The sequence below is a fragment of the Trifolium pratense genome, linkage group LG7, assembly GCF_020283565.1.
Source record: "Trifolium pratense cultivar HEN17-A07 linkage group LG7, ARS_RC_1.1, whole genome shotgun sequence".
Taxonomy (NCBI): domain Eukaryota; kingdom Viridiplantae; phylum Streptophyta; class Magnoliopsida; order Fabales; family Fabaceae; genus Trifolium; species Trifolium pratense.
Window position 1 is genome coordinate 2,043,893 of NC_060065.1, and position 15,552 is coordinate 2,059,444.

A 15,552-nucleotide genomic window follows, 5' to 3' on the forward strand; every position below is an offset into this window, starting at 1 on the left:
AAAAAATAGGTGAGCTTCACTGTACTAGATGATTTAGATGCTTACTAACAACACAATTTCTCTACCGAAATCATATATATTAAGCATTTCACATCTGTAACTGTAACTGAATAGCTTCACTGTTGGGGAACCTGACTCATTTGGGATGCAGACCCAAAGACAGAACACTTTCCACTCTAGCTAAGATTTTTCCAATCATGTAATCACATCACATTAATATTGAAGAAACAACTACTGAATATTAAGTTGTGACAATGAAAAATTAGTATGTTATACATCACGGATTAAAAAATAAAACAACATAATAGGCCTCATGTTTCATCAATAAACATCTCAGCAGGTCACCAGCCCAGCAGATTGACGTCCAGTGGGCTGATGGAAACTGAAGAAGGTATACCGTATACCACCTCCACACACAAAACTTACAACGCGGGCACTTCTTGCCACTACATTCCTAAAAAAGGGTTACAATTTAAATGTATGTTTGAAGAAAAGTTGCCACAAATAGTTAGCTGGACCACATTTTGAGTTACTACGATTCTCTAGGTATATAGAGAACAAAATTTCCAACTAAAAACTAAGTTATGACTTTCTGGGTCTTCCTCTCTTACCGGTTGGCTTCACTGGAGAAGATTTAGAACTGCTTTTATTTGCAGGAGCGCGACCACGACCGCGCCCTCGGCCAGAATTTTTTCCACCGCGTGATGTTTTAACATCAGCCTCACCGTTAACTTCATCATCACTGTTATCACTTTCTTCAGCCTCTTGGTCTTCTTCGGAGTCAGATGAATCTTTTGCTTTTTTCCTCTTCTTTGAGCTGTCAGCTTTCTTTGCACCCTTTTTTGGAGCAGCCTTCTTAGGCACTGAAGTTTTGTTCACGGGCTCATTACCTGCTGCAAGAAAACAACGAAATAAGTACCAGTTTAGACTTTAGACTCTCTCCAGACTGTTGGGATATATTTGAGAGACAAATTTCAAAGGGTTTCGAAGGGGGGAGAATTTTGGAGCTAAGTCTATATTTTGATATATATTTGACATTTTAAAAATTGAAAGAATAACATGATAAATGATGATCATATAATAATTTAATCTCAATTTATTTTAGAAACATTTTATTGCCCCCTATTTTAAAAAGAAAAATAGGCCTTCTAATCCAAAATCCTCCATCCAAACATACCCTTAAAGAATTCTAAACATCCAACAAAAAGATCAGAAAAATTCATCCACAAATTGATAATATAATCTGATGCATTCGAGACAATTATTATTATTAACAGGTAAACTTGAACTATAACAAGCAGCATACCTTCACCAGCAGCTTTGCCATCATGTGTATCAAGCTGCAGAAAAAAGAGAAGTTAGGAGTTGCACATGTCATATCATAAAATATAATACAAAAGATACGTTTAACAGCAGCTTTGCTTTCATGTGTATTAAGCAATGTACAAACTTGTGATTAATATGAATCACAGCTTCTATAAAGACTGTTCAAAGTGTTGAACAGATGGATATGGGAACTGATGAAAGAAGGAAGAAAGACTAAAAAAATCATTACAAATAATCTACTGATTTCATTTTAATCAACACAAATAGCTCATGGCACCATCATTGTGATCAAAGATTCAGAACAAGCAACTCAAATATAGCCTAAAACAAAATATATCAGATGAAACGAGCAGCATAAACATAACCTAAATCATAATATGTGACCATTTTTAATCCTTTGTGAAATTGGTGCATTGATCGTGAACTTGTGAACTTCTGAGATAATAGCTAGATTTAAGAGCTACCTGGTCGAGTCTATCAGCAACATTTGCTCTGTCGACGACAACCATGGAATGACCCAAACCACAAGCAACACTGTTTGAGAAAAAGAAAAAAATATTTAAATCAGTTCTCACTTTGGTTAGTCATGTATATAAGATTCTTTTTCGAAAAAAAGGTGGATATGCTTTGAAATAACTTATTTTGGATAAATTAGTTGCTTATTTTTGGCAGCTTATTGAGAGATTTTGCGGGGTGGGGTGGGGGGGAGGGAATGCAACTATTTCACTTAATTAAGACATGATAATAAACAACTTTTGTTTTATCATAAATGTATTGTTCGAATTATAAATTGAAGATACTCAAAATGGAAAACAGAATACGAACATTCAAAAGTGGAAGCATCAAGAATTCAAGATAAAGAGGACCGATGAACTGATGCTTACCACCTACCATCATTGAATGACAAATCTGTGCATGTGTGTGGGCCACTTGATGATGGGTTCTAATGATGATATAGTGTAAACAGAAAGAATTATAAAGAGCTAACACTGTAATTGTATTAATGGATCAAAGCAATTACAATGTAACAGTAGTTATGGAAAATAACAGAATAAGATGACAAATTGATAGTGGAGACTATCAATTCCAAAGCACAAGTGCTTCCCACAAACCACTCAAGAGTGACCCCATATGCTAACAGAATCTTAGCTACCTTATTCTCTTACTAACTATACCTTATATAGTGATTAATTCACCATGCACTCCATACTCGTGGTATTATTATTTGAGCAATCAAAATAGTCGAGGAGGTCAAAATATTTGACAACATCTTGATAACAATATTGGTAAATTTGAAACCTTCTATGAAGAGAGTGAGATTCTTTACCATGTCCACACAAGTATAATTTACCAAATGGAATGAAAAAAAGATTGGCATGATGCACTTTTGAGAGATAACTTTGGTAATCGCAAGAATCACCAAAAAAAGTTTAATGAGAAGAATGTGTTTTGTGTAGATTGTAGAATGTGTTTGTGTGGACATGGTAAAGAATCTCATTCTCTTCATAGAAGGTTTCAAATTTACCAATATTGTTATCAAGATGTTGTCAAATATTCTGACCCATTCGATATTTTGATTGCTCAAATATTCATAATACCACAAGTATGGAGTGCATGGGGAATTAATCATTATATAAGGAATAGTTAGTAAGAGAATAAGGTAGCTAAGAATTCTGTTAGCATATGGGTCACTATTAAGACATGATAATAAACAACTTTTGTTTTATCATAAATGTATTGTTCGAATTATAAATTGAAGATACTCAAAGTGGAAAACAGAATACGAACATTCAAAAGTGGAAGCATCAAGAATTCAAGATAAAGAGGATCAATGAACTGATGCTTACCACCTACCATCATTGAATGACAAATCTGTGTATGTGTGTGGGGGCATTTGACCTCACTAAGTTTTCAAAATCGTGCTAATCCATTGTTATATGAAAAATTAGTGTATACATTTTTTAAGTTGGTGATCTAACATATTTGAGTGCATATAACTTGCATCATTTTTAATTTAATTTTCTATGACAGGTTGATCAACAAACTCAATAGTTGAATTATCATGGTGTAGCATGCTTAAACTCAATAGATTCATTTTCTAAATTTGATAAGTTGGAGTTATTTCATTTTGCTCATGTTATCCTTCAGAGTTTTCTTCTGTCGAACTTTTGGCCGATGTATGCTTTGACAAATAAAGTTTGAAGAGCATAGAAGTGAAATCATAAGAGCTGAAAGATGATAGAGTGACTGTTTAATTGCCTATTGCCTATAGGTTATATTTAGAGAGATTTTTTATTATTATATTAATTAAAGAGAAAAATATTCAGAAATGATATGTTATATTACTAACAAAAATAAATGAATTTATATAGAAAAAAAAATTGCCGCCCACTGCTAAAAAATGTCTGAATGTGTCACTGACCTCAATACACGCATACCCTCAAGTATATCCACCTTTTTTGGTACAGCTGAAGACCTAAAGGGCGAGAGCAAACAGGATTAGAAAATTATAAAATCAAGAAACAAAAATATTGTTTAGCTAAAAAAGGTTGTATACACATACTTCTGTCCAGTAGGTCCGTATCCCAGCTCTCCATTCTGAGCATGACCCCAACTTATGCATGAGGAATCAGCCCCAACAAAATGGTGCATACCCCCTGAATCCATGCATCGTATATTCCAACCGCTATTTACAAAAATAAAAATAGAATACTTTAATCAAAGTGAAGTAAATGAAGGGGGGAAACTCGTCCAGAATTACTTTATATATATATATATATATATATATATATATATATATATATATATATATATATATATATATATATATATATATATATATATATATAGCAAGAATTATCATTCAAACCATGGAATCAAGCACAACCTTAAATCCATTAGAGGCTTAGGGTACATCCAGTCATCACCAGTGTTCTTTATTTTGCCCCACATGTACAATTGCCCTCCAGCTAAAATGAGAAATAAACCAAATTATAATGTGTTAAATAAGGTATAGTTGAAGTCACAAATGAATTATATTTTAGATCAAGGGATACAAAAAAAGGCCGGTTAAGGTTTCTACATAAAGAACAGCTTCTACTTTTACAAATCATGTTATTATACTTAAAAAAACATCTGTTAATATAGATGAGAGCATCAAATTCCTTAAGAGGATGGGTTTGGCAATTTGGTAGCCAACCATCGTGATATCAGTATCATCTGTTTATAACAGATGCATTATCAGAAAAAGGAAACAATTAAGATAGCATACAGCCATGAAAGAGGCACATCATATCAGTGAACATTTTTTGCGAAGCGGGACCAGTGAATAAGTGTTTGAGATGTAAACCTGCAGTACATGCAGAATTCATAGAACCAGCTGAGATAATTGCATCAGGAGGCAAAACATTTCTATTCGTAAAAATGTCAACACGGCGAGGAGCAAATTCATCCTTCTGCTCCCTATGTCCTAGCCTACAGAATTAAAGAAACTAGTTGGAAAGTTAAGCACAAAAGGAGTAAGGCCCAAATGTGAAAATCCAATTTTGAGAAAGAATGATCTGATATTTGCGATTTCATGGGAATTCACAGAACATGGACAGCCGAATCTGAAAACTGCGAACCAACCTTCCATAACCACCATAACCCCACCTGTACACATGAATAACACATAAGATTACAACTTAATTTACACAAAAAGCAAGTAATATATTGAGCCAAGACATTAAAGGACTACTCACGTGTAGACAAAGCCATTCTTATCCACCGCCACTACATATACAAAACAAAAATAATAAGGAATAGTAATATACAAGGTCTGATAATCAATATCTCAAAATAATAACCACCTGTGTGATTTGTTCCACATGCCACCTTGACAATGGTTTCGCCAGCAAGGGAAGCTATTGCTCGAGGACGTGGCTGTGCTTCATAAACTAATTTTACAGAACTGTCTTTGGAATTATACTGCAGAAGCACATGCAACATTATGTAAATCTTTCTTGCAACACCACACATACAAATGTACGTTATCATGGAAAAGAAGTTTTTTGACTAAGAAAATAGTTTTAACTTAGAAGTACAGTGAACAGAACAGAAATTAAAAAATAAAAGCATGCCCAAGGTCAACTTTGGACATTTACAACTTTATATTTGAGCATATTACCAGTATTGAAATAAAATTGTTCTAGAAGGAAAAAATGATCCATTATCTCTTGATAATCACCTGATACTCATATTTCATGTTGGCATTAACATATCTTCTTAATGATGCAAGAGCTCCACTCAAATGATCAAAAACTCGACAGAAAAGGATGGTAACTTATATGTGACATTAATCAAACATAACCTGTTTAATCATTTTGTGATTATTAATTAGTTTCAGTTGTCCTTGTCCAATATTCTATATCTATATATCTTTATATTATTTGTTGCTAAACCCAGGGATAGATATCTGTGTTACAGACTATGTTTAAACATGAGCCGGCCCCAACAATGGGTAAGCATAAATCAAAATTCAAACGTGGTAATTAAGATTATCAATGGCACCAGCCCCCAAGGACTCAGAATCTGATCAACCAATGAAGACATGCACATCTTAGGACAACAAAGACCATCAAATTCAAACATCTTCCTCAACCATACCTCGTTATCTGTTCCATGCCCGAGTTGTCCATACTGTGGAAGACCAGCAGTCCTAGCAGTCATAATAATAAAAGAAATCAAACTTAACAACTATTGCATCCAAACAAGACCAGATATCCACTACCACGGATAGAGAATCAAGAAACCTTAATACAAATTTCAGAAACCATACTGTATAGAAGCTCCGTCGACTGAAGATAACCACACAGTAAAGTCACCACCACATGTAGCATATTTAACTTCAGATACGACACAGCGAACAGGAGATGGTTCAATTTCTGCATGACACAAAGCAAGGATGTAAATCAAATAATCACTTTAAATTATATGGGATTCAAGAAAAAATGACAATGTAAATGTCAGTGTAGTAACTTTACTACACGCTCGTGTAGTAACCATTGCATTATATACCATTCCCTCCATCGACCATATTTAACATAACATCTATATTCTATACCAAGCCAATGATAAGTATGAATCACATTGAGCAAACAAAAGTCACCCTTAAAATGTATACCGCGGAAACCATACCAGTTTTTGCAGAACCGGAACCTAGCTGTCCATGTTTGTTCCATCCAAATGCTAGGGAATTTCCATCATCCGTAACAACTACCGTATGGCTCCTCCCAGCTCCAGCTTGAACAATTTTGTATCTTCACAAGTCAAACGTCAACAAAATTTAGCACAAGATGCATAACTAACCATTAAATTGAAAACATAAACATTAGCATCCCATATGTATGCAAACTCACTTTGATAGTTCAGACACCACAGTCGGCCTATCACGCTGAATGGTATCTCCATGACCCAGTTGCCCTTTCTGCACAATAATCTCATGAATCAGAAACACACATCATAAATCAATAAAATTTAAATTTTAAATTTTAAATCGATACTAGAACTTCATAGTCATGCCTCATTACGTCCCCATGTATAGCAACGCCCTTCAACGTCCAATGCTACGCAATGACAAGACGCTGCATTCATCTCAACACACAACAAATCAACACAGCAACAATTACATACATTTTAAACACAGATCAGAACATAACCTACTACTAAAAATTAAAATACTAATTTTGCTTATGAAAAATTAAATAAAAAAAAAATGTTTTGAGGAGAAAATTACCGCAACCAGAGGCAACGTAACGAATATCAATGCCAACGAGAGGACGGAGGCGAGAAGGAGAGACCAAGTTACCCTCGGCGGGACCTTTGCGACGACCAACGATATCCCAACACGTGGCACCACAGAACAAGAGTTCACCCCCTTTGGGAACTTCGTTTTCTTGCTCGACCTTCTTCTCAGCTTCGGATGCAGACATTTCCCGTTCACTCCGGCGAGAGCAACGGTCAAAAAAGTTTTTTTGGAAATTAAAAAAAAAAAGTATATGGAAATGGCAGATCTAACGGCTAGTATTCAAATGAAGTGTGGAGAGTGTGAAGAAAATGGCGGGAAAGATTAGAAGAGAAGAGAGAACTGGGTTTTGTTTGCGCAGATACTCTCTATTCTACTATAGTTGGGTGAAGAAGATGAAACCCTAATTCAATTTTTTCTAACTGCTCTTCAATAATAATAAGAAATAAGAAAATAAAAAAGAGTATACTTATAGACACAGCAAAAAAGGAGTGGATTGTCTTTGGGTTTCGAGACTTAATGGAAATTATTGATTATTGAATTGATTGATTTTTATTACTTAATTAATGGAAATTATTTAATTGAAATAAATAAATTCACGTATTGTTGTGGATGAAATTAAAAATGAAAATGATTGTACTGCTAGTACTAATAATATTTTTTGGATTAAGCGAAAAAACGAATAATATCATGTTGCAATTTAGTTTGGATTTTGGGTGCACTAGTCGTTTTCAGAATATTTTCTTTTCATGACTCTTGAATAATAAATAGTATATCCTTTTTTTATTAAAATAATATTAATATCTTTATCTTAAATATAAATCATTTTTTTTTAAATGACTAGTAAAATGTTCGTGTATACATCCCTGATAACATAATTCGATTTGTAGGAACATTGTATATAATATGCAAAGAAGGAAGTTTGAACTCTAGCACTCCAGCTTATTCACTTTAAAAAGATAAAATTATAGTAATTATTAAACTACTTGACAAAAAAATGTTTGTGCGTACACATGACACATGGGAGGGGGAATGATGCGCATTTTAATTATTATGGTGAAGTGAATGCGTTCTTCCCTTATTTATTTATTTTTTTACAACAGATGTTTTTCTATTTGTTGAAGGGAGAAATATATCCTTATGTAGATTTTTTGAGGAATCATAATCGCTTGAGTTTTTTTTCGGTGTGGTGATGTTCAAAAAACACGTTGCTGCCTGGATTTTTGGGATGCTCGCGATATTTGTTATTTCACTTAATTGTTGCTTTTGTCAGTGAGGAGAACCATTTTTTGTTCGTCACGAAACCACTAGGCACACCCTCGTTGTATTATAGTGGCGAGCCAAAGAGCCATCGTTTTATAAGAATAACAAGTGTTTGATCCACTGACCGTGAGGTTAGATTTCGAAATTGAATCAAATGATATGTAGTTATGTACCACCTTCGAAGGTGTCGGGGCTTTAGGATGCCTTTTTTTATCATTTGAGATGCATTTCTTCAAATGGTTGGAGCTTGCTCATTCATAGATGATTTCTCTCTCACACTCGCATTATATATATATATATATATATATATATATATATATATATATATATATATATATATATATATATATATATATATAACCACATCGTACTGGGAGAGGTCTGCTCTGATACCAATTATAACATTCCATAAGACATTACGCATTGTCGACTGACCCTACAAACCAACACGAGTCTTTTCGCACGCTTTTTGGGAAACTTCTCATAAGGTCACCCATCCAAAGACCACTCCAATTCAAGCACGCTTAACTGTGGAGTTCTTATCGAATGAGCTACCGAAAAGAAGATGCATCTTGTTGATACAGGTAGTACCAAACAATTCTTATATGCGTTCCTTCAACTATGAGGGTTCAGCAATAATGAATGATACAATAATAAATCACAACTATTACAAAAAATGGATGTGAAAACACAAGAACTGGCAAACTATTGAACTTGAACACCCTCTTCTCTTTAACCTCTCTGTATTATAGCAAAAGACATAAATAGTTATCATAAAGCTACTATTAAACTATCTAACACAAGACAATTAACTGAGTCATAACTCAATCTGAACATGATGAACACCATGTCCCTCCTTTGGCAAATAATCTATAGCAAAACTCAACAAACCAGAATCACTTTCATACTCGAAATCTACAACAATGTCTTTCAACAAACACCTTGTTGGTCTAACAGAACAATAAACACCAAACGTGCAACACCCCTTAATCTCTAACTGGACAACACCATCCTCGTACACAAGTCCCTTAACAGCTCCTCCGGCATTGAACATGTTCATAAGCCGTCGTTTCGTTTTTATTCTACGGAGTTATATTTTGGTAATCCTACCAATTATGTTTAATCATGTTTTCTACTATTTGGGTCTCACTCACGTTTTTAGTAGGTATAAAAAAACTTGGACCTTAGTCACGTTTTAAATTTTTTCATCCTTTTAAATAAATAAGTGGTTTCAAATCCAACAAATATGATTTTCTTTTCGTGTTTTTATATTATTTCATCGTTTTAAAGCGACATTGTTTTTTGATATTTTGTTGCGGCATTGTTTAGTTTGTCTTCTTGGGGGCGATGTATGATTGATTTAAATTGACAAATCAAAATTATTTTGTTACACGTTCAATTAATGACTTAGACTATGAATGACAATCGCTAGAGTCTGGGTATGGTACTCCGTATGTGTCCCCGTATACCTGCAAACATATATTTCATGCGTAAATACTAATAGAAAGCTAGAATGGACAAAAAATATATAAACATATATTATGCTGATAGTCGATGCTAAGATACTCGTACCAATATACATTTTTATGCTGAGTATTTCATGTGGATACCACTAAATATAGGTCCAATTGTCATTTCATAACTTAGACTTCAACTTCAACGTTATAAAACACATTAAAAACATTAACTTTTTTACTTTAGATGAGATAGTTTTTCTTCCTTATGTAATATTATTATTATTATTATTATTTTTGTATCAAATAGTCTAATTTACGAAAATTACACCTTTTAAATGTTGAAAAGTGAAAATCCACATATTCAAACTCGAATCTCAACAATCAACATATCTATTGTTCCTGATTTCTTCTTTTTTGGGCAAAAACAAAGATGTTAAAAATGACAAATTAAATAAGAAAACGAATAGCGGTGATTAAAAAAAATAAAACGAATAGAGCAAATAATAGCAATACTACTACTAATGTACTAGTAGAATGCTGAAACTCCATCGCATCGCTAACTGGTCCATATACATACCTACGGACACCCCTACCTTGAGGTCCAAGGCAAGGCCCCGTGAATGATATCATCTTTGTAGATAACCAATAATATGACCCGTGATACTTTTTTTGGTTAATAGTATATATACGACCCGTGATAACATAGGTCTTGCGATTTTGCCCATTATTAGTTTGTTGAAGCATATGACTTTGATGCAATCTCCTAAGACCAATCTTATCAATCCACTTTTCTTCACCTTCTACATGCATATCATGCGATTTCAGACACTAGCTAGTGTGCAGTGCAGTATGTATCCAATCTTAACAAATTCAGGTTCTAAACATTGATCAGAGATCAAATCATATCATAGTATTATAATACTGTAAAAATATGTGGATAGTGAATACTAATATTTCATTCAATATAGAAAAATATAGAGAGAAAGTGATGCTTAGAATGAGTATTGGAAAATGTGATATTGAGTTTGACTAAGTTCAAAAGTCTAGTCCAAAACAAGACCCAAATTAATTTAGTTATTTTTATCTTGAGTTTTTGTTGTTTAAAAACTCAATGCTCTTAAAAAGGCAAAGGCTCTCAAGGTTTTTAGTACAAATGGAGGAGGAGAGGTTAACCATTTATTAAGAACTTAAAGTTTGTGAGAATTACGGACTCAAATTCATTGCAATTGAATTTTCATGCAATTTTACATGGTAATAAATTTTGATCGTTGATTTAAAATTGGACAGCTTAGAGCATTCACAATGGAGCAACTCATCTTTGAGTACTTAACTGGGCCTCACATGTACACATAACTTATTTATAATTTTTTATTAATAGTACCTAATAGGTACTCAATCTCTCCAACCCAACACATCTTAAAAAGTTCTAAATTGGTCTCACTAATAACACATTTCTCCAATAACTTTACATCATTATAAATGGGTCCCACAAAAATTATATAAGTACTACTTCTTATTGTAGAACTAGTACCTAATAAGTACTCATTTATGTTTTGCTCCAATGGTGGTACCTATTAGATACTAGTACTTAAAATATAAATACTCACCATTGGAGATGGTCTTAAACTCTAAACTCAATTTAAACATAAAACAATTTCGGCCACCAATTTAAAATTGAAATTCATAAACTTATTGATGAACAAGAGACTCTTAATAAAATTGTACAAATACTTATGCATATATACACACAAAGAAAGGAAATAAATTCCCTCAATTTATTTTCTCACATATTTTTCATGTTTTCTCAATCTCTCCCTTAAATATTTTTCTTTCATTTTTTATTTAATATCTCTTTTTTTTATATTCAATGATCTAGATTTTACTATTTCTCTCCGTCAATGGAGGGAATCTATACCCCAAAGAAAAAGACACTTTATAACAACAACAAAAATGCTATACTAATTTTTTTAATTAATATACTCATGACTTGCTTGCGAAGAGACCTTTGCAAATTTGCAATACCGTGGCAACAAGCAAAGTAATAACATAGGCGGAAAAAAAAACACACTATACTTTTATTTTTGGACCGAATAATTATAAGGTTTTATGTACTAAAAAAAACAATAAGATTTTTGTTTTAATGAATTTAGTTCAATTGGTAGGAATATAACATTTTCTTTATAAGAAGCTAAAAAGAAAGAAAAATAAAACTAAAAAGAAAAACTATTCACGAAGAAAGAAAGTTCTCATTGCATCATTTTTAAGAAGATCACGAACGACTTCTAGAGGAGAAGTATGAGTCAAAAAGTCAGCATATGGAGGATACTCTAAGTTTGGTGAAGAAATTTAGACATTGATTTCCTTCTTTGAGTGTGTGATAAAGAGAAACATTTGTTTGAGAGAGTATGAATATGATACTTAACTTAGAGATATTTATATCACATTTTATATGTAGGAGTCGATGTCCAAATTCTGAATAACCCACTTATATATATATATATATATATATATATATATATATATATATATATATTTGAAAGGACAAAACTTACATGTATTTCCATACATGCATTTCTTACTTTTCCACTCACAAAGAGGTGGTTATTTGTGTTTTTTTATTTTGAAAAAATAAAAGAAAATTATTTTTTAATAAAAAAAACTACCTCTTTGTGAGAGGAAAAGTAAGAAATGCATGTATGGAAATGCATGTAAGTTTTGTCCTATTTGAAAACGGTGAAATTTTAACCACAAGTCTACCTAAAAAAAGAAAAAACATAATTTTTTTAAAAAATACTTTTTTTTCTGAACCATAAGAAAAGTACTTAGCTAGTACCTGTAGTATTTATTGAATATATAATGATATATTTATTTTATTGTATTAAAAAAGTACTTCACATATCTACCAAGAAAAAAAAAGTACTCCACATTTATTTAATTTAAATAACCATCTCTTAATTTCCCTCTGCAGGTAATGTTGCCCCTATACTACATGACTTTCTGAATTTTATTTCCCCCAGCCAAATTCAATGCACACTACAATACAAATATGTTCACTGACATTCGAATTACACCAATAATTTTAGACAAAGAATAAGAAGAACTGATAATAATAATGCTTTTGAAAATTATAGTAACTGGACCCAAACACCTTGACTTGGAATTTCTTGATGGACCACAAATAATAAATAGTAACCAGGAGGTGCAAGAATGGGTGAACTAGGTATTGTCACTTCAACTTGGTACACCAATGCTGATTTTCCAACAACAATTTTACTACTCACTTTGTTTGTTGGTTTCACTTCATCAAGCACTAACAACCTTTGATTCATCGAGAAAGAATGTGTATTAAAAGACGGCGCCAACATTGTCACCGACACTAAATTTTTCACCAGTTTTGCCTTGATCTGAAATCGAACCTTCAACTTTTGACCATACTTCAATTTTGTTTGTGATTGGGGTACAGGAAACACCAATGTAGGACGTAAATCATCGGATCCGGCCTCTAAATAGGAAGGTGAAAAGGCTTCTAAACGCAATTCCGTCGGAAACAAAACATTTCCAAATTTATAATCAATGTGAGGATTGCTACCAGCAACAAGGACCCTACCATCACGAAGCAACACGGCTGTAGAATGGTACATTCGAGGAATACTAGACGGGTTTTGTAATTGAAATCGTGAACCGTTAACACCATTTGGTTTATAAAGAAACGGGTTCAAAATCGGGTTTCGACCCGATTCCCAACCAGCGGACCCCATAGCTGCTCCGTTAATTAACAAAACGTCACCGTTAGGAAGTAAAAGCATGTCACTCATGACTCTTCCACCCGGCATAGTTTCCATAACCCAATTCGGATTGGGGTCAGTTATTTTAATTCGAGCACATGTATTCAATGCTCCAATAAAACTTCCCTGCAGTGTTTTCTGAAAAGAACCTTTAGGAGCTCCACCACAAATCATTACTTCAGCTTCAACTGAAGCCTTTTGTAAGTTTCTTAAAGGAAGCAAAACAGCTGAACCTGTACTAGGATAATTCCTGGGTTCTCCACCTGGTATTGAAGGGTATGTTTTAACAACATTGTTGTTGTTATAATCAAACAAAATAGCACGGTTATTTGCAAAGATGAAAAGATTGCCATCTACATTGAGAAAAACAAAAGGATAAAGATTGTTCTCAGCTCCAGCATCATTTGTTTGTACAAGAAAAGGCAGACTATATATGTTTTTTGCTGTGGCATCTTTCTTTGGATAAAATTCATAGTTGAATTGTCTTCTTCCACCAATAATAATTTGCCTTCCATCTGGAAGCATGTGATTGGTGGCATACCTATTAATTAGAGATATACTTAATTAGTATGTATGAGTATGAGACTAATAACAAATTTAAGTAACTATTAAATTCATAAGTTAAATTTCATCGTGAATTTGACAAAATTATAATGAGTTATTAGCATGTATTTTTAAATTTCAACAAAATCACGTTGTCTCGATGATTTAGTCAAATACATGTACCATAAATTCAAAATGCACTAAATAATCTTATCTTAATAGTACATACCATCTTCGAGCTGCAAGGCCGGCATTAAATTCTTGCCAATCACAATTTGGACATGGATTGAAGGTTCTAACAGTACGGTCTCCATCGTTGAAACCTCCGGTTTGGATAAGAGTACCGTTGGGAGAGACAGAGCCGGAGGAACACCAAACATTGGTTTGTATAAACAGAGGCCGGAATGTATTAGAAACAACGTCGTATTCAAGAGAGTGTGCAGTACAATCATTTTTTACTACCTGTTCTTGTGGATTATTACGGCATCTCCCATTGGATAAGGATAAGTTTGATAAGCCAAAATCTGTGCGGTCGAAAATGATAACACGGTCATTGTGAAGTAACTGCATGTGCATACCTACAACGCCGATGTTATTTTGTAAGAGCTGCCATTGTCCGCCCCTGGCTTCAGCCGGAGACGGAATGGTGAGAGTGGTTGTTATAATAATAACAAGAGGGAGAAGAAGAAGAGGGAAAAGTGAAAGAGTAGTCATATAGTTTTGTGGGGGGTTTAGGAATAAGGATAGCTTTTGGTGTGGATTTAATGTAATGGCGTTGTGTTGGTACTGCTTTGCACGCCAGGCTTTAAATACACACACAGGTGGTGAGGGTGAGGGAGAAATAGTAATACTAATTAACTACTGTAATTACTATCTCGCACGCAAGTGCATTCACGCGTGGACAGTGTTCAATGTTCTCCTTCTAAGAAGGTCATGTTTTTGTTGAAACAATTTAGACAAATGGCATTGCTGCAACTTGTATAGGCCAGCTTATTTGTTTTTACTCCTTCATGAATCATGCCAATGCACTATTAAAATAAAATACCGTTTGGTTTTCTTTTTAGTTATTAGCGGATTTTTTTTGCAGTAAATACGCACCGGCCGAGAATCGAATTCGGATTAAAGGATTAAGTGATCTAAGTATTTATCATTTGTGGCACATTATGTTGGTATCTGATTTTTTCTTCTAATTAACTAGTATTTTTTTTATTAATCAACTAATTCCTAGAAAAAATCTTGATAATTCAAAGTTCAGTTAAAAAGTTAGCAAAATTTAATATTAAATCGTGAAATTCATTATTTGAACTCAAATTCTTACGAACAATCCGTCTTTAAGAAGTTTATTAACTAGTTGCGTTTAATCACTTAATTTTGTATTTAGTGTCTTTGACCCCAT

The 15,552-nt window shown here is 33.3% G+C and overlaps 2 protein-coding genes across 3 annotated transcripts; both read right to left on the reverse strand.

The window, feature by feature from the left end:
- Window positions 1–219: 219 nt before the first annotated feature.
- On the reverse strand, window positions 220–7,558 carry LOC123897395 (protein RCC2 homolog). Of its 2 annotated transcripts, none has more exons than XM_045948000.1 (16): window positions 7,100–7,558; window positions 6,886–6,947; window positions 6,723–6,790; window positions 6,502–6,623; window positions 6,143–6,248; window positions 5,971–6,022; window positions 5,175–5,292; window positions 5,067–5,097; window positions 4,954–4,977; window positions 4,676–4,800; window positions 4,214–4,295; window positions 3,890–4,012; window positions 3,749–3,802; window positions 1,791–1,860; window positions 1,307–1,340; window positions 220–890 (listed from the first exon to the last, which is right to left on the reverse strand). In XM_045948000.1, the coding sequence occupies exons 1-16, from the start codon at window positions 7,293–7,295 to the stop codon at window positions 583–585; spliced, it is 1,575 nt and encodes a 524-aa protein (XP_045803956.1). In that variant the 5' UTR covers window positions 7,296–7,558; the 3' UTR covers window positions 220–582. The 2 variants fall into 2 exon arrangements, with proteins under 2 accessions (XP_045803956.1, XP_045803955.1); XM_045947999.1 differs by having other exon boundaries at window positions 220–893.
- A 5,089-nt stretch (window positions 7,559–12,647) lies between these two features.
- On the reverse strand, window positions 12,648–15,127 carry LOC123897393 (aldehyde oxidase GLOX-like). Its single transcript, XM_045947997.1, has 2 exons — window positions 14,386–15,127; window positions 12,648–14,154 (listed from the first exon to the last, which is right to left on the reverse strand). The coding sequence occupies exons 1-2, from the start codon at window positions 14,868–14,870 to the stop codon at window positions 12,954–12,956; spliced, it is 1,686 nt and encodes a 561-aa protein (XP_045803953.1). The 5' UTR covers window positions 14,871–15,127; the 3' UTR covers window positions 12,648–12,953.
- Window positions 15,128–15,552: the final 425 nt, after the last annotated feature.

Bases quoted from the DNA above. Each gene is read 5' to 3' on its own strand.
- LOC123897393 (XM_045947997.1), bottom strand. From the start codon at position 14,870: ATGACTACTCTTTCACTTTTCCCTCTTCTTCTTCTCCCTCTTGTTATT. The intron at 14,155-14,385 runs GTATGTACTATT...TCTAATTAATAG, and splicing joins GGCCTTGCAGCTCGAAGATG to GTATGCCACCAATCACATGC.
- LOC123897395 (XM_045947999.1), bottom strand. From the start codon at position 7,295: ATGTCTGCATCCGAAGCTGAGAAGAAGGTCGAGCAAGAAAACGAAGTT. The intron at 6,023-6,142 runs GTATGGTTTCTG...TATGACTGCTAG, and splicing joins GTCGACGGAGCTTCTATACA to GACTGCTGGTCTTCCACAGT. The intron at 4,296-4,675 runs GTTTACATCTCA...TTCTCATTTTAG, and splicing joins GAATTCTGCATGTACTGCAG to CTGGAGGGCAATTGTACATG.